The sequence below is a fragment of the Nyctereutes procyonoides genome, unplaced genomic scaffold, assembly GCF_905146905.1.
Source record: "Nyctereutes procyonoides isolate TBG_1078 unplaced genomic scaffold, NYPRO_anot_genome, whole genome shotgun sequence".
NCBI classification, from domain to species: Eukaryota; Metazoa; Chordata; class Mammalia; order Carnivora; family Canidae; genus Nyctereutes; species Nyctereutes procyonoides.
Genome location: NW_026575125.1, coordinates 93,215,278 through 93,236,458, shown reverse-complemented (window position 1 = coordinate 93,236,458; position 21,181 = coordinate 93,215,278). Strand labels below are relative to the sequence as shown.

At 36.1% G+C, this 21,181-nt stretch overlaps 1 protein-coding gene across 11 annotated transcripts in view; it reads left to right on the top strand.

The window, feature by feature from the left end:
- THOC2 (THO complex subunit 2) overlaps positions 1-21,181 on the top strand; it is a 134,643-nt gene that overhangs the window by 33,735 nt on the left and 79,727 nt on the right. For 10 of the 11 annotated variants that reach the window (XM_055337385.1, XM_055337384.1, XM_055337383.1 and 7 more), the window contains 4 exons: positions 7,936-7,994; positions 13,247-13,338; positions 15,797-15,848; positions 20,286-20,356. In XM_055337385.1, coding sequence (XP_055193360.1) covers positions 15,812-15,848; positions 20,286-20,356 — 108 coding nt within the window. In that variant the 5' untranslated portion in view covers positions 7,936-7,994; positions 13,247-13,338; positions 15,797-15,811. Of the gene's footprint in view, positions 1-7,935; positions 7,995-13,246; positions 13,339-13,972; positions 14,148-15,796; positions 15,849-20,285; positions 20,357-21,181 lie in introns of those variants that run through there. The other variant, XM_055337386.1, reaches the window with a different exon arrangement.

The window sequence follows — 21,181 nt, the reverse complement described above, 5'->3', positions numbered from 1 at the left end:
TGGGACTCTGGGATCACGCCGTGAGCCAAAGGCAGACGCTCAACCGCTGAACCACCCAGGCATCCCGTGAAGTGGTAGTATCTTAGTGATTTGTTGCAATGTCAAATCCAAAACAATATCAGTGAACTTTTTGTACTTTTTAAATTAAAATGCATTTGCCTTTTACTTGGGATCTTTTACCCATGCATTAGTTTGCAGTATCATGCATTGGTCAATTGGAAAATACTGGTTCACTGAATGATGCACCTTTTCAAAGTATTGACACAATACATTGTGTTAAATAAAAGTCCCCCACCCCCGCATTCTTTAATATCATCACTGAACTAATCCGGAAAGTTTTTGTGAATTGGGAACTAGTCAAGTCCAAGGTGGTAGCTATAAGTTTTTCAGTACTTGAATTTTTGCTTGAAACCTTATATTTTATCATTGGCAGCAAATACTCTCAGTTGTTTTCCTTGAAGTGACTGGCTCAGTTGGTTCATTTTTGAGAAAATGCCTGCCAAAAACCCAAGTCTGAATAACCATTATCAGTTCTTTCAAGTAAAAATGGCATTCTATGTAAAAGCAGCTAACTCAACTCACAATTTAAACAATTGCTTAAGTGATTTTCTGGAGACAACCATAGTATTTTGGTGTGTGGCAGAAATGATTTATGTGTACTTTCCATTTTGTCACATAGAATATTAAAATACATGTTCTTAAAAAGACGTGTTGTCAGGGCTCAGGATTTAATTAAATATTTTTCACTACTTCATCAAGCACATTTTTTCATTGTAGGTAAAAGCACATAACGAGATTAGCCTTAATAAATTTTTAAGTGAATGGTACTGTGTTAAAGATAAGCACAACGTTGTACAGTAGATCTCTGGATGTTTTTCATCTTGTATAACTGATGTTTTAAACCCGTTGAATAGCAACTCCCCATTTCTCTTTCCCTCTAGTCCCTGGCAACCACTGAAATTATACTTTTTGCTTCTATGAGTTTGACTCTCTTAGATACATTTCAATATAAGCAGAATCGTGCAGTATTTATGCTTCTGTGACTGACATTTCACTTTACATACTGTCCTCAAGGCTTATCTATGTTGTAGTATCTGACAGGAGTTCCTTATAGCTGAATAATAGTCAATTGTATGTATATGCCACATTTTCTTTATACAATCATCTGTTGATGTATATTTAGATTGTTTCTACCTTTTGGCTATGTGGATAATGCTGCAGTGAACATGGGAATGCAACTACCTTTTTGAAATCCTGATTTCACCCCTTGTGAATAAATACTCAGTGGGATTGCTGGATTGTAGTTCTATTTTTAACTTTTTGAGGAACTTCCAAACTGTTTCTCACAGGTGCTGCACCACTTTACATTCCCACCAACAATTCACAAGGGTTCTGGTTTCTCCACATCCTTCCCAACACTTGTTATTTCCTGTTTTTTTTTTAAGATTTTATTTATTTATTCATGAGAGACAGAGAGAGAGAGAGAGAGAGAGAGAGAGAGAGAGAGAGACAGAGACACAGGCAGAGGGAGAAGCAGGCTCCATGCAGGGGGCCCCACATGGGACTCTATCCCAGGTCTCCAGGATCCCACCCTGGGCTGAAGGCGGTGCTAAACCCACTGAGCCACTGGGGCTGCCCTTTTTTTTCTTTAAAATAAATTTTTTACAGCAGTTTTAAGTTCACAGAATAATTGAGAGAAAGGTACAGAGATTTCCCATTGCGCCTACACATGCATAGCCATCTCCCTTATTTTCAACATTCCCCACAACAGTGGTATCTTTGTTACCATTGAATCTATATTGACACATCACAGTCACCCAGAATTCATAGTTTACCTTTGACTTCACTCTTGGTGTTGTATATTCTATGGGTTTGTATAAATGTGTGCTAATATGTATCCTCCATTTTGGTATCAGACTATTTCCCCTGCCCTAAGTATCCTCTCTGTGTTCTGTTTGTTCATCTCTCTGGCTACCCCCAACCCCTGGCAACCACTGATCTTTTTACTCCCCATAGTTTTGCCTTTTCCAAAATGTCATATAGTTGGAAATACACATTATATAGCCTTTTCAGATTGGTTTCTTTTGCTTAGTAATATGCATTTAAGGTTTCCTCATGCCTTTTCATGGCTTGATAGCTAATATCTGTTCAGAACTGAATAATTCCATAGTGTGGATGTACCAGTTTATTTATCCATTCACCTACTGAAGGACATCTTGGTTGCTTCCGGGTTTTGGCAGTTATGAATAAAGCTGCTGTAAACATCTATGCGTAGGTTTTTGTGTGGACATTTCTCACTTCTTTTGGGTAAATAACAAGGAGTGAGATTACTGGATCATGAGGTAAGAGTATGTTTAGTTTTATAAGAAACCATCAAACTATTCTAATGTGGCTGTACCATTTTTCATTTCCACCAGTAATGATTGAGAGTTCCTGTTGGCCACATCCTTAATAGCATTTGGTGTTGGCAGTGTTCCAGATTTTGGCTATTCTAATAGGTGTGTAGTGGTATTTCATTGTTGTTTTAATTTGCATTTTCCTGATGACATGATGTGTAGGGCATCTTTTCATATGCTTATTTTGCCATCTGTATATCTTTGGTGTGAGGTCTTTTGCCCATTTTTAAATTGAGTTGTTTTTTTATTGTAAGTTCTTTGTATATTTTGGATAACTCCTTTTATCAAGTGTTGTTTCTATTTCTGTTTTTTTTTTTTTTGATAATGGCCATCCTTACAAGTGTGAAGGCGATATCTGTGGTTTTGATTTGCATTTCTCTGGTAAGTGATGTTGAACATCTTTTCATATAACTTTTGGCCATTTGTATGTCTGCTTTGGAGAAATGTGTTCAAGTTCTTTGCCCATTTTTTAATTGGCTGGATTTTTTGCTATTGAATTATAGGTGTTCCTTATATATTTTGGATATTAACCCCTTATCAGATACATGGTTTGCAGATATTTTCTTCCATTCCATAGGTTGCCTTTTCATTCTGCTCATTGTTTCCTTTGCTGTGTACACAATTTTTTGCGTGATGTCCTACTTGTCTATTTGTTTTTGTTGTTCTATCCAAGCAGTCATTGCCAAGACCAATGTCGTATAGCTTTTTCTAGGGATTTCGCAGTTTTGGATCTTAAATTTATTATTTAATCCATTTTGAGTTGGTTTTTGTATGATGTAAGATAAGTGTTCAATTTCATTTTTTGCATGTGATTATCTGTAAATGCTGTTGAACCTCTTTGTGAATTTTTAGGTTCAGTTACTACATTCTTTTTTTTTTAAAGTAGGCTCCATGCTCAGTAAGGGGCTCAAACTCACAACTCTGAGATCAAGAGTTGTATGCTTTACTGTGACTGAGCCAGCCAGGGGCCCCAGTTACTACATTCTTTAGTTCCAAAATTTGTTTTGTTCTTTTTAAAATATTTTCTATCCTTTTGTTGAAAATCTTTTATTCATGCATCATTTTCCTGAGCTCATTGAGTAACTTTATGGTGGTTATTTTATTATTTTGAAGATTTTTATTTATTCATGAGAGGCATAGAGAGTGAAAGGCAGAGACCGGCAGAGAGAGAAGCAAGCTCCATGCAGGGAGCCTGATGTGGGACTTGGCCCTGGTACTCCAGGATCATGCCCTGAGCTGAAGGCAGATGCTTGATCATTGAGCCACCCAGGCGTTACTATGGTGGTTATTTTAAATTGTCAGGTAACTCATATACCTCTAATTCTTTAGGGTCAGTTTTTGGAGACTTGCTTTATTCCTTTTATTGGGCCATCTTCCTTGTTTCTTTACGTTCTTTTTAATGTTGTGTTCGTATGATTGTATTTGAAAAAACACTCCTCTCTTCCAGTCTTTAGGGACTGGCTTAGTAATGTACAGCCTTACATTACCAGTCAGCCTGGCTATGGATTCTGGGGGCTTTAGAAACCTTTTTTCTGGATGTGTCTTTTGGACTTATATGTGTAGATTCTAAATTACAGGAATTTTTCAGTTTCTTTTTTTCAGAAGCTTGTACTCTTTTGTATCCTTTGGTGTCCATCTGTTGTACTGTGGGTCCTATGAAGTAGCAACATACCACTCAGCTCTTTTTTGTTTTTGGTGGCCCCGGCAGCTAGAGGAGGCTGGGTGCTGTCACGGCCCTAGGTCAGGCTAAACAGAAACTGTTCCTTCAGGCAGTATCCCCAAAAGCTGGAATGTTGGATACTCTTTCTCTCCTGAGGGAGAGGCTGTTGAGGTGTATTGATTTCTGTTTGCTGTACTGTGGATTCTCTGAATCTACGTCTTGCCACCCAGATATTTTTTGTCGTTGTTAGCAGGCCTCAGGCACCAAGTGTATACAGAGTCCTTTCTGTGCTCCAAGATGTTCAGGAAAGAAACCAGCCCCTCAGACAGGCCATACCCCAAGTCAGAATGTTAGATGTAAAGTCCAGTCTTCTCTTTCAATCCTCAGGGAGAATTTGGGGGCTGGGAGTTTTTTTCTAGTTGTGTGGTATTGTGCCAGGAGCAGGGACTGTGGTAAAAGGGTGGCATGAATTTTCCTGCTTGATGCAGTTAGTTTAGGCTTACATGGGGTGCAGGAGCCTCTTAACTGGTTTCTTAATTTCTCATAAAGGGAATTGGTATGTGTATTGTTGATGAGTTGATATATCATTGGGAGGAAGGAAAACCTGGGGCTTCCTGTTCTGCCATCTTGTTGATGCCATTTCCATCAAGTACCTTCTTAAGTGAAACTGGCTTGTTTTATGAATGATCATGAAAAGGTAGTTTGGTAACATCTTACATGGGACTGCCTTTATTCTTTTCTTTGATTTTTTTTTAAAGATTTATTTGAGAGAGTGTGTGGGCCCTCACATGCAAGTGAAGGGAGGGGCAGAGAGGGAGAATCCCAAGCTGCTGCTTCACCCACCAGGGAGTCCAATTTGGAGCTCCATCTCAGGACCTATGAGATCATGACCTGAGCCAAAATCGAGTCGGATGCTCAACCAACTGAGCTACCCAGGCGTCCCTCTTTCTTTTGATTTCTTGATCATGAAGAATCAATGAAGCAGTTTGGTGCAAATGCCTTGATACATGCTAAGGTGCCAGCAGTCTTTTTCCTTCCTTTTCTTTTGAACTGTTAGTTCAGGGGCACCTGAGTGGCTCAGTTGGTTAAGCGTTGGACTCTTTGGCTCAGATCATGATCTCAGGGTTGTGAGATCCAGCCCTGTGTTGGGCTTTGTGCTGGGCACGGAGCCTGCTTAAGATTATTTCTCTCCTCCCTCTGCCTCTCTTCCCTCTGAGAAAAAAAAGAAATGAACTGTTAGTGTAAATGTTAATACTGCAAAAAAGGGAGATGAAGTCTTAGTATTATGAATACTGTTTTGATCTTGCAGAACTCTAGAAAGTGTCTTGGGGTCAGAGTTTCGTGAACCACACTATTGGAACTGCTACTTTACCAAATTATAATGGTTCCTTCTATTCCTCTTTTTAAGTCTTTTTTTAAAAAAAATAGTGAATGGATGTTGAATTTTGTCAAATGTCTTTTATGTATCTGTTGAACTCGTGATTTTTTAAAAGTCAGTTTAATGTGAATTGATTTGAATCAACTTTGGGATAAACCGACATCAGTTTTTTTAAAAGATTTATTTATTTATTCATGAAAAACACAGAAAGAGAGAGGCAGACACAGACAGAGGGAGAAGCAGGCTCCGCACAGGGAGTCTGATGCAGGACTCGATCCCAGATCCCGAGATCACGCCCTGAGCCGAAGGTAGACACTCAACCGCTGAGCCACCCATACGTCCCAAACCCACATTAGTCCTGTTGTATTTCAGTATTTTTCCATTTATCTGTATATTTAATACTGTACATGTTTAAATACAAGACACTATTATCAGTTAATATTCATTTAGAATTACCCATGTACTTGCTACTTTTTTCTCATTTCCTGCTGCAACTCTTTTTGTAATAATTTTTATCCTACCTAGAAAATGTCCTTAAGTGTTTATTTTAGCGTGTGAATCAGTTATTGTTTGTCTGAGCTCCAGTCCTTATTTTGCCTTTCTTGCAACTAAATATTTTGGGTATAAAATTAGGTGGGCAAATACTTTGTTTTAGCACTTTGGATGTATCTTTCAGCATTCAGAGTTCTTGTCTAGAAGTCCTTAAGATACTGTCTTTTTTTCCCTTTAGGTGCTTAACTGATTTTGTCTTTGGTTTTCTCTAGCTTTATTATGATGTGCCGAGTTGTGGATTTCACTTCAGTTCTAGAAAACTGAATTCTTGGCTATTATTTCTTTAAATACTGATTTTGCCGTCTTCTCTCTTCTTTTTTTTTAAGATTTTATTTATTTGAGAGATGGGGGAGAGACAGAGTAGCTGAACAGGGAGCCTGATGTGGGGCCGGGTCTCAGGACCCTGGGATGATGACCGGAGCCAAAGGCAGACACACTTAACCAACTGAGCCACCCAGGTTCCCCATCCCTGTTCTCTCGTCTCTGGAATTCTAATTAAGCATACCTCTTCTCACTATATTCTGTATATCTGCCCTTCCTTGCAATATTTAAATTAATCTAATGAAGAGGTATTTAAAATACAAGTTTTTTTTCCAATTTTTTTTTTGTTTCTAAATTTTATTATTGGAAAAAAATCTCAGATGAGAAAGTAGAATACCAGTGAAATTAGCAATCAGCTTCAGTAATTGTCAACTGCTGGCCAGTCTTGTTTCACTTGTTACCCTACCCATTTTCTCATTCTATTGAAGTAAATACCATTTTATCCATGACTATTTCTGTATTTTAAAGATAAATTTTTATGGAAATCTTTTTTTTTTTCTGGATTCCTGGGTGGCTCAGCGATTTGGCACCTGCCTTTGGCCCAGGGCAAGACCCTGGGGTCATGGGATGGAGTCCCGCATCGGGCTCCCTGCATGGAGCCTGCTTCTCCCTCTCCCTGTGTCTCTGCCTCTCTCTCTCTGTGTCTCTCATGAATAAATAAATAAAATCTTTTTTAAAAAAGAATCTCTTATAAAAAATCTTTTTTTTCTGAAGATTGATTTATTTGAGAGAGAGGAAAGAGCGAGCTGGAATTGGGGGGGGGCACAGAGTGAGGGAGAGAGAAACTCAAGCAGACTCCATGCTGAGCGCAGAGCTGCACATGGGGCTTGATCTCATGACCCTGACATCAGACCTGAGCTGAAACCTAAGAGCTGGATTCTTTAACTGACTGCACCACAAAGGTGCCCCTAAAATTTATAAAATCTTTATAAAAATATTCCAGTTGACTCAGAAATAATAATTTTAAAAATACTTATTTGAAATAGGATCCAAACACTGTGATTGACATCTCTCAAGCCTTTTTTAACTGTGAGGATTCCCCAGGATTGTTAATTTTTCCTTGCAATGTGTTTGTTGAAGAGACAGGGTCATTGTAGAGTTTCCACAGTTTGAATTCAGGTTCATGGCTGGCCTTTCTTTCTTTCTTTCTTTCTTTCTTTCTTTCTTTCTTTCTTTCTTTCTTTCTTTCTGACAGCTTCATAGGTGGCTGGTGTATTCTTTCATCACGATCAGGACATGCTTAATGTTTGTCTCTTCTTGTGATGTAAGAGCTATTGATAGATACTTAGATCCTTTAATTTATTAGGCATTTTTAAATGGTGATGTTCTTTTGTCATTATTTGTCTCTTCAGTACAGAGACTTTTTTCTTATCAATTATTGGTTCATATGTGAAAGGCAGAATAAGTACTTGATTTTTATTCTTTTACTTACCAGTTTTCAAAAATAACTAGCTTCCTCCAGTCCTGACAACTAGGGTTTTTAGGTTGGTTTTATTCTCATTATAAACTAATGGATTTAGACACATCTGATATGTTTCCAAATGTTTTTTAGTTGATATAATTTGCTCTATAAGGATTGTCTATATTAGGATTGGAAATGAATGCAGATTATTTCTATTTTATTCTAGTTTGCATTTATGCCGGATCCTCAGTGAAAATAAAAGCCATGATAGTTCAACTTACAGAGGTAAGACTTTTAAAAGTATCATAGCTATTATTTTTGGCTTTGTCAAAATTAATAGATGTTCTGTTTTCTGTTAAATTGTTATGAATGAAAAGCAAAAGGCATGAGATAGTTCACATTATATAAAGCTTTTATATGAGCTTATTACAGTTAGGATTAAAACTATAGTTATAAAAAATAAATAAAACTATAGTTACAGTAAGACTATATCTCTCTCTGTATAGATACTGTATCTGCATAATAGTCATATGTTGCTTTTATAATTGTGACATAGTATATTTAGCCAAATACCAGCAGTTGCTATCTGTATTAAAAATTACACAGGCTAGCTATCAGTTGTAAACAGAAGAGAAAAGCTAGCACGAAATAACTATTCTGATCTTGTTTTCACTAGGAAATTTCCAGAAACTGAGGTTGTGTTTTACTAAAGCTGGTTATGTTTAGGTAGTATCTGGGGATCTTATTAAAGGCAGTTGTCATGGAAAACATTAAAAGCAAAGGAGTTGTTTACTGCATATCACAAGTATGGTTTATTAAGTATGATGTAGTTAAACAGGATGTAAATTTTAATTTTAAAGGATTTTACTATTTAACATTTATTTAAAATTAGTCATTTGGATTTAGAAAAAGAGGAGGCAAAAACAAAAGCAATTACGGCTGGTAAATTTAAAGCATTTTCATGTGTAACTTTCACTGAGGGTAGAATTCAACAGTTTTCTGGAAAAAACTTATAACCAATAGATCTATTTTAAATAAAAAGTGATTAAATACAATTCATTATAGTTATTATGCTTTTGTGAATAGAAGATTGAAAATGTTTTTCTAAAGATAATTTACTTTGGTTTTATCAAAAATTAAATAGTAATATGAAAGTGTATACTTCTTTTTTTAATTTTAATTTTTTAAAAAATTTTTATTTATGATAGTCACACAGAGAGAGAGAGAGAGGCAGAGACACAGGCAGAGGTCTCGAGAAGCAGGCTCCATGCACCAGGAGCCCGATGTGGGATTCGATCCCGGGTCTCCAGGATCACGCCCTGGGCCAAAGGCAGGCGTCAAACCACTGTGCCACCCAGGGATCCCCGAAAGTGTATACTTCTTAAAGAACATTTGAATTTTTGAGTGGAAAGCATTTTTTAACAAATAAATGAGCCATTTTTTTCTGTCATTTGGGTAAGACCTGTTTTAAGACTTAACATTCCTAGCCTGTACCCCTAGTTATTTTCCAATTTATCCTTCTTATAAAGTTGCATGATCGATCATAAAGATTTCTGAGGTTGCTTTAATGCCTTTTCTTTTGAAAATTCGATTCGATTCGATCCCGGGTCTCCAGGATCACGCCCTGAGCCAAAGGCAGGCGCTAAACCGCTGTGCCACCCAGGGATCCCTCTCATTTAATTTTGATCTTTGTGATTGAAATCTTATTGGGTAAAATAAGAAAATTTTCAGAAAACTGTAAATAGCGTAACATAGGATGATTACTCGTCAGTTTTAAATGCCAATAACTACCAGATTATTGTTAATTTGCATGGCTGTTCTGATTCACATATGAAACCCAAAATAGTTATGAGCATGGCTTCAGTTACTGAATTGCCAGACCTGCCCTTGCCTACTTCCTCAATGCACACATTCTTTGGCTGGTATCTGCCAACAATCAAGCTTTGGTCTCAGGGCCCCAGTTGGTAGTCCATGCAGGAAACTAATGGAATGTCATTTCTTCAGAATGTCCTTTGTTCTGTCTCAGGGGAATTGAGTTTGGGTAGTGTTCCCTGAATTCTTTCCCTTGCACATTCTTTTTTTTTAAATATAAGTTGCCTTTTCCCCAGTAAAATGATACTGTAATGATGGCTGATAAACATGAGTAGTCCTGACATAACCAAGAACTAGTGCCTTTAGTGTTCAGATCCCACAAAGAATGTCTAAGAATCTCTAGAAGTCCCTTTTACTTGTGGCTCTCCTTAAAAATACTGTTTCTGTGGGGTGGCTGGCTTAGTCAGAAGAACATGTAACTCTTGATCTCCAGGTGATGAGTTGAACCCTTGTTGGGTGTAGAGAATACTAAAAATAAATAAATAAACAAACAAACGAAAAAGCCCTGCTTTTTCTGAAATGTTAGCATTAAAATAAAATCTTTTATTTATTTTTGTGTATAATTATAAAGGTTATTAAGTTTCTCTCCATGTTGTAAATGTAATGTTTTTCAACTTTAGTATAGATTTTACAGGATTTTGTGGGGTTATTCTTGGTAGTCTTAAAGTACCACTTCTTGTTTTTGTGGCTGAAAAACAATAGACGTTCCTAACCACTTAAATGGGCATTAAAAACATGTGAATTGGGAACTGCCTTTGCTAATTTGTGGATAACATTGTGATTATTTTCATGTCACTTAGTGTCAGCAAAATGACCTGGGCTTTTTGTTCTCGAGGGGATTACCTTGTCTGATTAATACCAGAATTTCCTCAGTGCCTATGAGCCCATATTCTTCTGGGAATTTAATTTGTTGTTCAGCTGTTTTGTCCTTCTAAGAGTGATTGCTTTTTTAAAAACTTAGTTATCTGGATAACTTTAATTTTATTTATTTATTAATTTTAATAAGAGCCCGCATGTGACAGAAGGGAAGGGTGGAGAGAGGGGGAGAAGCAGACTCCCTGCTGAGTGTGGAGCCCAATGTAGGGCTCAATTCCATGTACCTGAGATCATGATCTGAGCCAAAATCAAGAGTTGGATGCTTAACCGACTGATCCATCCAGGTGGCTCAGATTTAAAAAAAATTTTAAAAAATAATTTATTTGAAAAAAATAATTTATTTGAGAGAGTGAGTGGGAGTGTGAGAGAGCACAAGCAAGGGGGGTGGCAGAGGGAGAAGCAGCCTCCTCACTGAGCAGGGAGACTGATGTGGGGTTCATTCCCAGGACCCCGGGATCATGACCTGAGCTGAAAGCACACTTAGCTGAACCACCCAGGTACCCCTTTAATTTTTTTAAAGATTTTATTTTTAAGTTATCTCTACATCTAATGTGGGCTTGAACCCACAACACTGAGATCAAGAGTTGCATGCTGGGATCCCTGGGTGGCGCAGCAGTTTGGCGCCTGCCTTTGGCCCAGGGCGCGATCCTGGAGACCCGGGATCGAATCCCACGTCGGGCTCCCGGTGCATGGAGCCTGCTTCTCCCTCTGCCTGTGTCTCTGCCTCTCTTTCTCTCTGACTATCATAAATAAATAAAAATTAAAAAAAAAAAAGTTGCATGCTCCGCTGACTGAGGCAGCCAGATGTCCCTGGGTAACTTCAAAAATGAGTATTATTTGTTGTAAAAGCATTTTATTAATGGAAATTCAAAGCATGAAATTGACCTCATATTTCTACCATACTAACAAATAGAATTTTTTCCTTTGCATCTTAGCTTTTATATAGTTTATTATAAGTGTAATGAAGGCATATTTATTAAAAAGGTATAGAATGTGTTTAATAATGAATTCATAAGGAATTTGGATACTCTGACTATATTTCTTTAGAAAATACTTTAATGGACAAATTTCATTGCAAAATAATTGCAAATTAATAAAATTGTCAATAAGGATTTTTTATTTTTTTATTTTTATTTTTTTAAAGATTTTATTTATTTATTCATAGAGACACACACACACAGAGAGAGAGGCAGAGACACAGGCAGAGGGAGAAGCAGGCTTTTCACAGGGAGCCGGATGTGGGACTCTATCCCAGAACCAGGATCACGCCCTGAACCCAAAGGCAGACGCTCAACCACTGAGCCACCCAGGCGTGCCCTGTGAGAAGATTTTTAAATATTTGATGTTTTACTTGCTATTTTGCCCTGAAAGATTTTTGATTCCCTTCAGAAGGATATTATAAATTGACTATTTTATGGCTGCTTTTAGAGCTACAGCTGTTTTTCTACGTTTAAAATTTTATTTTATTGTATTTTTAAAAAGATTTTATTTGAGAGAGAAAGAGAATGAGTAGGGAGAGAGGCAGAGGGAAAAGCAGGCTCCCTGCTGAGCAGAGAGACCCATGTGGGGTTCAATCCCAGAACTCTGGGATCATGACCTGAGTTGAAGGCAGTCACTTAACTGAGCCATCCATGCGCCCCCTTTCTTTATTCCTGAAGTATAGTTGACATGTAATAAATTAGTTCAACAACTCTGTGATCCTGTATTATGCTATGCTTACCACAAGTGTAGCTACCATCTGTCACCATACAGTTGTTTTTCTACTTTTTTTTTTAAAGATTTTGTTTATTCATGAGAGAGAGAGAGAGAGAGAGTGAGAGAGGGGCACAGAGACAAAGAGACACAGGCAGAGGGAGAAGCAGGCTCCATGCAGGGAGCCCGATGTGGGACTTGATCCCGGGACTCCAGGATCACGCCCTAGGCCAAAGGCAGGCGCCAAACCGCTGAGCCACTCAGGGATCCCTGTTTTTCTACTTTTAATGAGAAGAAAGAGGTAAAGTTTTCAGTGTATACGACTAAAGAAAAATATGGCTAGAAGGAGGTATTCATGTGACCATTAACTCCCTCTCACCCATATTCCTTCTCCAGCAAAGGAAGTAATAGTAATAGCAAATGAGACCATTTGTGGTTGATAGTTCTCATAGAACTGCAATTTTGTGTATGTATGTATGTATGTAATTATTTTAGTTTGAATTCTGATAGAGGAGAAAAGATCTAGATTTGGGGAGAAATTTCTCTGAGTAGGATATGGATAAAACTTGATTTTATATAGACTAGTATTCTTTACCTGTTGTCAGTATATCCCTGAGATTGAATTGACTGTAATCTGAATTTATTTAGAAAAGTCTGTGAAATTTGCTGATGAGAGAAATGGTTAAATTAGTTTATATCCACCTGCTAGAATTCTCTGCAGTCATTGAAAATAATTTTGGGGACTTTGGTAGTGTGAGAAAATACTTTAAAAAGTGTTTGTGGGGGAATCAGAATACCAAATCATGTGTACTGTGAATGAAAATATGTGGATACATAGAGATTGGAAGGAAATGTTTAAGCAGTAGTTATGTTATAGTAGTGGAGTCAAGGTTAACTATTTTCTACTTTTAGTATTGCATTTTTGTGAAAATAAAAGGGAAAAATCTGCTAGGGAAAAGCATTAGAAGTATATTTTTCTTACCATTTTAGATACTTACAATTCTGAAAAGTAGGAAATATAGAGGTCTTCCCTCAGAAGGTCTACCTTTCACGTTCAAGAAATTGTGTTCTTATATTCTTTCTTTTATGTTCAACAGATTTCCAACAGGCTCTTTATGAGTTATCATACCATGTCATTAAAGGAAATCTAAAGCATGAACAGGCATCTAATGTTCTTAATGACATTAGTGTAAGTATATTTATACACACGTTTTTTAATTTAATAATTGTTACGTATTTCTTTTTAACCTTTGATATAAAGATCCCTAAAGTATATAACTTGCATTTCATTTTGTTGAAAGTTAGAGTAGTGAATGTTTTAAGGCAATATTGGTAATTCTTTGTTGCTAGACAGAAATAAAGATATTTTATCTTTATGGCCAGATTTTTATCTGGTTGTAAGGCAGAAAACATTAGATAAGCTGAGAGGGAGAAAAAAAAGCCTGCCTTGTAATGAAATCAAGATATACTTAATTAAAAATGCAACTATAAAATAATATGGCTAGAATATTTTTCTCTTATCGTAGCATATCAAAACATTTGCTTTTGTTGGCACTTAATGTTCAGAAATTAAATATATTTTAAAACTTTAGGATTATTTTATATTGAGATTGCATAGTTCTAACTAATGTTCACCTGCTGTCAATTTTCAGGTGTTTGTTGTGTTAGGAAATATTAATAATTAGATATTTTCCTGACCTTTAGAGGATTATTCTGTTTCACTCTTATTTATTAGAGAATTTAGGTTAGATTCAGACCAGATACTTTTCATGGGTTTTTGGTATTTGAATTGTAAGATGAGCTCTTAAATTTTTTTTTTAAAGATTTTATTTATTTATTCATGAGAGACATCGAGAGAGGCAGAGACACAGGCAGAGGGAGAAGCAGGCTCCACGCAGGGAGCCGGATGTGGGACTCGATCCCAGGACCAGGATCACGCCCAGAACCAAAGGCAGACGCTCAACCAGAGCCCCTCAGGCATTCCTGAACTCTTAAATTGTAAGGGTGTTGATTGTAAACCAGTAGTTAAGTTTCTTAAGTAGTTAAGTGGTATATTATTCAATTATTATTAGGCTGGATTTTAACCCTGTATAAATGAAATTATCTATTCAGTTGAGAACAGCTTTCAAAATGAGTAAAATGAGTATTACTGAGGTACGGGACCTGGAGCTTCTTGACACCAGGATGAATTTCTGCTGTGTTGCTTTAACTTTTGTAGCCCTTTTCTGTTAGGATAGGTAATCTTAGTATGCTTTTTGTGCTTTTGTGAAGATAGTTGTAAGAAACTTCTATGTTCAGCTGTTGTGATCCCCCCCCCCCCCGCTACATATTGATTGAAATGTATTTAAGTAGTAGAGGTTCAATATGAGTTTCTCTTTATCCTTAAACTGTCTCTATCTGACTTTAGCAGTATTTTTTTTTTTTACTTTAGCAGTATTAATTCATGTTGGAGTAGTCTATTTTTTCAACAACTAATACTCGATGTTGAAAACTCTGGTCTTCCTCTTTTCTTTCTAGTCTTCAGGTAGCCTGAGTACTTGTATTCAAGTAGACATAGCAAAAGTTCATGGCCCTTAAGAAACTTTTGAGAATGCAATCTGGTGTGCAAAGGTTCTTTCATTCTGTGAATTGGCTATTGGTATAGTCTGTTTATGGATTTGATTCTAATACTTTTCCCATTTTTTGAAAATGAAAAGTCCAAATGGACTTAATATGTATTTTGTTTTTATTTGGCTTCCCCTTTCCTTTGAGTCCTTATACATACTTTTGCAGCTGGATTGTCTTTGTCATGGCTTTCTCATAGTCCCATATCTCACTATCTTATATCTTAGCCATAGAAATATATCTTATATGTCTCTTACAGCTGCTAGTTTTTTCGTTAGGATTATATTTCTTTCCTTTACTCTGAAAATAGGCTAGTTTAAGGGTTGCTATAGTGCCAGCAAACTAATTGCAGTGATAGAACTATGATCCTTACTAATGGAAAATGGCTCTAAAATTGGGCATGGGAGTGGGAAGTCAGGAGACAAATCTAGAATACATGTTGAAATTTTCATCCAGAAATGAAGGGAGAATTTTGCATTAGTTTTTTCAAAGGCTACAAACATTAGTGCATAAAGAAAATAAAGATATATTTTTGGTAATTATTTTCATTTTCAGAGAATCTTGAGTAATGGAACAACAGTTTGTAATTTTATTTGTCTTTTTTAGATGTCCGTTCTGACACCACTAGGACTTTTGCATAGGTCAGTGTTGATGCAGGCATAAGCACAACATTTAAAGTTGTAGATGAAAAAATGTGCCATTTTAAACAGTCTTGCTTTGGGTAGGTGTAAGGTTCTCAAATTCCAGTGGTTTCTAACATAAGGGAAAAGTGTCCCTCATTTGTGCTCTTTAATATTTCAGGAGGTACTTGGTTAGGTTTTTTATCAAATTGTTTCATGGTAGACATTTAAACACTTTTTTCCAGCTGTTGTCTCTTTCCGTTTTCTCTGTATTATGAAACTTGCATTTTGTTATTTGTCACTATAAGGGTATTGGGGTTTTGTTAGGTTTTAATTTTACTGCAGAGTGTTAATTCTGAAAGCATACTTGATGGTGTGCTATTCTTGTATTTACTGTGTAAATAATTATATTTTTATAATTAGGAATTTCGTGAGGATATGCCCTCCATTCTTGCTGATGTATTCTGCATATTAGGTAGGTATCAAGCCTTTATTTTACCTGTAAAAATGCTGTTTGGTAAATTAATGTACTGTGTTAAATAAAATGTTTTCTTTCAAACCATTTGTAGGAACTAGACTATATATTTTTTTACTTTATAGTGTTTAAGTCAAATATGAGTATAATTACTGTTTATAAACTAGCTTTAGATATAGTTTATAATTTAGTTTGAATTTATAGAATGTATTTGTATCTAAAATTCGGCTAAATTAAATCATTTCAAGTAAAAAAAGCCAAGTTTTTTGAAGTTCAGTTAGTCTGAGTTACTCAGATTTTAGTACTGCATAATTAATCTTACTCAATGCAGGTTATCAGTGAATGTCAGAATCTCAAACTTAAGGGCACTCAAGAGATATTTACTTTGTTGTTATACTCTTTTGATTCTTTTTTTTAAGATTTTATTTATTCATAAGAGACACAGGCAGAAGGAGAAGCAGGCTCCATGCAGGGAGCCCAGGTGGGACTCGATCCTGGGTCTCCAGGATCATGCCCTGGGCAGAAGGCGGCGCTAAACCGCTGAGCCACTTGGGCTGCCCACTCTTTTGATTCTTAATTTTAGAAAGAGCAGGAAGAGCCAAAGTAATCAAAAGTGCTTTTGTTTTGAGGATGAGAAACCAGCTTTGGAAATAGCAACTTCTCTATTTGTCCAGAATAAATAAGAATTTATGCAAGATTTAAAAGGAATATTTCTTTGAATTAGAACAAAAGGTAGTGTCCCTCCATGGGAAGCATGGATTTAAAAAGATAATATATGTTATAAATTTATTTCTCTTAATTTTAGATTTGAATTAAAATAACTTTGAACACAGTTTTCCCCATCAGTGTTATGCTTTCTATAACTTTGCTCTAATAGAAACCTTTACCAGACATTTTAATATTCACTTTAAAATAAGACATCCTCTGAGAGTTTGTCAAACTGAAGTGAATTAATTTAGCTCATTAATCTTAATTCCTAGAATAGATAGGTTACTTAAATGTGTTACCGAGAATCTGGGAATTTGATCTTAGCAAATCTGAATGCCTGGTGCTTGATCTTTATCTTTCAGGATGTTTAAAATTTCATAATAGCAGTAATGTCAGGAACAGGTCGAAATGTATGTGGACTGTGAGTGATAAATGAAAAGAGCAGATCACTGAAGGGGTGACCATATGTCCCATTCTTGTTTTGTTTTCCGTGGCATAATTAATAGTGCCTTATTTCAACCTTAAAACTGTCCTGGTTTGGATCATAAAGTATAAGTTCATTCTGTCTATTGAATTGATTTACGCCAGCAACAATAAACCTTTTAAGCTTAATTTTTTAAAGCAGGCTTTAAACTTATTACATAATGTGACATATAAGTATAGCTTGAAACAAGTTTAAAAAATTAAAAAAATTATTTATTATAAATTTGTAGGATTAAAAGTGATTTGTAGGTTAAGTTTTGTGGAAGATGTTGCCCTTGATAGTGTTAGTATAATTTATATCTTTTTTTGGGTAATCATCAACTATCAGCTTAATAGTAAGTTTTAATAATTTTTTTATTCATTTATTCTATTAGGATATATTGCCCCTTTGTATTTAGTAATATGAAGTATTACTACAAGTCACTGCTTTTCTACTATTAATATGAATTTATGAGGATGTTTGGTTGCTCTTGGGAAATTTCTTTCAGCCTATTCAGTCAATTTTTACAAGCAAGAGTTGAGTGGCAAACTTGGAAAGAGAATTTCCATCACCTGTCCCCTTGCTCACCCACCCCTACTGTTAGCAGAAGAAAAAATGATCCAAGGATGACCCCAGGCCAAACTAGGGGAGTAGGAGTAAGAATGGGAGCTACCTGTAAAAATAATGGCAATAATAATGTAGATGCTATTTTTGGAGCACTTTCTATGTTCTAAGCATTATGTTATGCATTTAGTTTCATTTTAATCTTTATAGCAACTTCTGTAAGGTAGATGCATAGATCAGAAAATTGAAGCTCAGAGAAGGGATTTTTCAAGGCACATAGCCAGTAAAGCAGAGTTTGAACCTGGGTCTTTTTTGTTCCAGAGCTCGTAATTTTTTTTTTTTACTATATCATGTTGTCTTTCTAATATTTTAAGAGTTCTAAGAGAAATCAGTGTTGTACTTCCCTGGTTAAGATAACAGTTTTCTTTAAAAGACTGATTATGTAAGGATGAGAGTTTCTGAAAGCTATATTGACCTGGAGAGGGAAGTCTGGTGTAACTTGATGCACTGATAGGATCTCTGAGCTGGAGTGGGTGGTTTGATGACACTGGAACCTACAGTTGGAAATGATTGAGGGCTTTTAGTAGCATAGGGGAAATTAGTTTTTAAGAATATTTTATTTATTTATTTATTTGACACACACACACACACACACACACACAGAACACAAGCAGGAGGAGCAGGAGTGGGAGAGGGAGAAACAGACTCCCCACTGAGCAGAGAGCCCAGTCCAATGCAGGGCTTGATCCCAGGACCCTGGGATCATGACCTGAGCTGGCAGAGGCTTAACAGACGGAGCCATCCAGAGCCCCTCATAGGGGAAATTAAAGAGAATTTACTAGGTACTGATTCAGGATTGATGAGTCAGGGATAATGAATTTATTAGAATAGTTCATGAGTTAGGACAAAAAGAAGGAAGGAACAGGGAAAGCATAACTGTGATTATAAGAGTCCTGTATTGGTTGTTGAGATAGCTCAACAAAGAAATTTACTGAGGTTCTATTAAGCATTTCCTAACATGGTCAGAACCCAGAGAGTAGTATCTTGGTCAGGTCAGATGGCTAAAAGGAGAGCAGACTTGGCTTGAAGAAGATGAACCTGCTACCCAGGTGCTCTGATCTTAGGGACTTTGGGGGGTAGATCTCAGGGACTTTTGGGCCTGGGTAGATAGATACTGGTTAAAAGGATAGGCCCAGTTTAGTTCTGAGCCCTCAAGATCAGTGTCCTTGAAGTTCTAGGCCGAGGAGGGAAAAGAAGACCAGAAAATAGACAACTAGGAATCCCTGGAAGGGATTGATGAGATACACATGGATTAAAATTCTTACTGAGAGAATGAGATTGTATTGCAGTTTACATTGTATAAATTGTACCCTGTAATTCTCTTAATATGTTTGAGCTGACCATGTGTTTAGCTCCAGTGGCCAGGATATTGGGAAATGGCACTAAAACTGGAAAGGGGAGAAGGGCCAGGAAAATGTGAACACGTTTGATGATAAATTCCTTTCTCTTGATTCTCAGTGATGGCAATAGAAAGTAAACTGAAGTCAATCAGTGCTATGACATCTGGGGAAAACTGTAGAACCCTTAGAAGACAATTTTGTTACATCACCAAAATCGGTGTCTCTTGTAAATTATGAGTTGAGCTTAATATAATAGTATGTAATCATTAAAGCAATAATCCTGAGATCAACTTTGCAATCCTGTCAATCCTGGTTGAATTTTTTTGATGCTTGGCATTAAGAGCTAATTATTTTATGTCCTCCATAATCATAAAATTGTTTGACAGATTTTTCTGAATAATCTGAAACTCAGGGAGGTCTCAGTTTCTTTTCTTTTTTTTTTAAGAGGGGTCTCTTCCCTGGGCCCCATGCTTTATTTTTTTTAAAGATTTTATTTATTTATTCGAGAGAGAGAGAGAGAGAGAGAGAGGCAGAGACACAGGCAGAGGGAGAAGCAGGCTCCATGCAGGGAGCCCGACATGGGACTCGATCCCGGGTCTCCAGGATCACGCCCCGGGCTGAAGGCGGCGCTAAACTGCTGAGCCACCAGGGCTGCCCCTCAGTTTTTAAATATTTCAATAGGAAGAAAATAAAAATCATGAATAAATTTTTGTTTGCTGACTGGAATTGTAATTCAAAATAGGATGTTAAAAATATTCTTTTAATACTGTCTTTTCATAGAGTTGATGCCAGATAGCTTGGTTAGAACATGGTACATGGTACCAAGGTGGCAAAGGTCAGAGGTTTAATCTTCATAGGTAATAAGATCTTTAGTGTTAGGAGATCTTTTTTGTCACCTAGTTCAGCTTTCCACCTAAGGAAGAAATCTCTTCTTCAGCATCTCTAACGTGTTGTCATTTAAACTTTGCTTGAATATTTCCATTTTTACAAACATTATTGTTTCAAACTTTTGTTTCTTCCAGTACCATAGCATGTAGCTCCTGTGTAATCAACATATCATTTTATGGATATGCTATTGGTCACAGGGTCAGTCTCCAGTATCAGGAAAAATTAATCCTAAGCATTCATATGCATATGAAGGACAGCTTATGCTTACTATAGTTGCAGATTTTTTTCCAAATTCAGAATGAGGCATTTTAAAGTTAGGTAGCTTTAAAGAAAATAAGTATCTTAGTGCTTACTTAGTGCTGGAGACAGTCTAGAAAAATCAAACTTTTGTCTTTTTTTCTTCCATCATTATAGATATTGAGACGAATTGTTTAGAAGAAAAAAGCAAGAGAGACTATTTTACACAATTGGTATTAGCATGTTTGGTAAGTTATAAAAATACTTTCCCTTTGTAGATTTTTACATTTAACAGTTGTAATCACAGCTAATCATGTTAATGGAGGACGATATTGACATTCAGTTGGCTATTCATTATAAGGTGAGATTTTGATTTTGAAATGGAATGCTTTGTAAAATTAGACATGATAATTACTTTTATGAAATATGCAGGCCTCATATCACATAAACTATCTGTATATATCAAAATTTGGTGATATTCCTGACCTAGTAAGTTCCTAAATAAGGAAAAGGTAAGAATCTATTAAATCAGTAGAAGTGATGTGGACAGCTTTTAAACTGAAGAGTTTTTCATAAACTCTTTATTAGGCAAGGAGAACAAGAATGGAGGTAGTTTAAAAATAATAAATTCTAGAACTTGTCATAATCATTGTCTAGTAAACTATTTTATGTTCATACATTTAGAACCAAGGAGAAATGCTATTACTCAGACCTGGAAGATGTCCTTGTCTTTGGTCTACTAGAATTTGACTTAAACAGTAGAAACTAATGAAGGCTGAAGTGCTGTGTTAATCTTAAAGAAAAATTCAATTTTAATCAGAATTTCATCTGTAGTTCTTGTCATTTGTACGCTGTATACAGCATGCATATAATTTTTTAGTAAGTTTTATTTAAAGAGCTGTATGTCACACTTTTCAATATTTGAAGAGTCATCATTTTTGTTAAATTGAAGTTCCAAGCTTTTTTAAAAAATAAATTGAAAGTTGTTGATATATATTTAAATGTGATTTTAATATTCTTATTTGGGAAAAGTTATTTTGAATGTACTTAAATTGTGGATATGCTAAGGAATA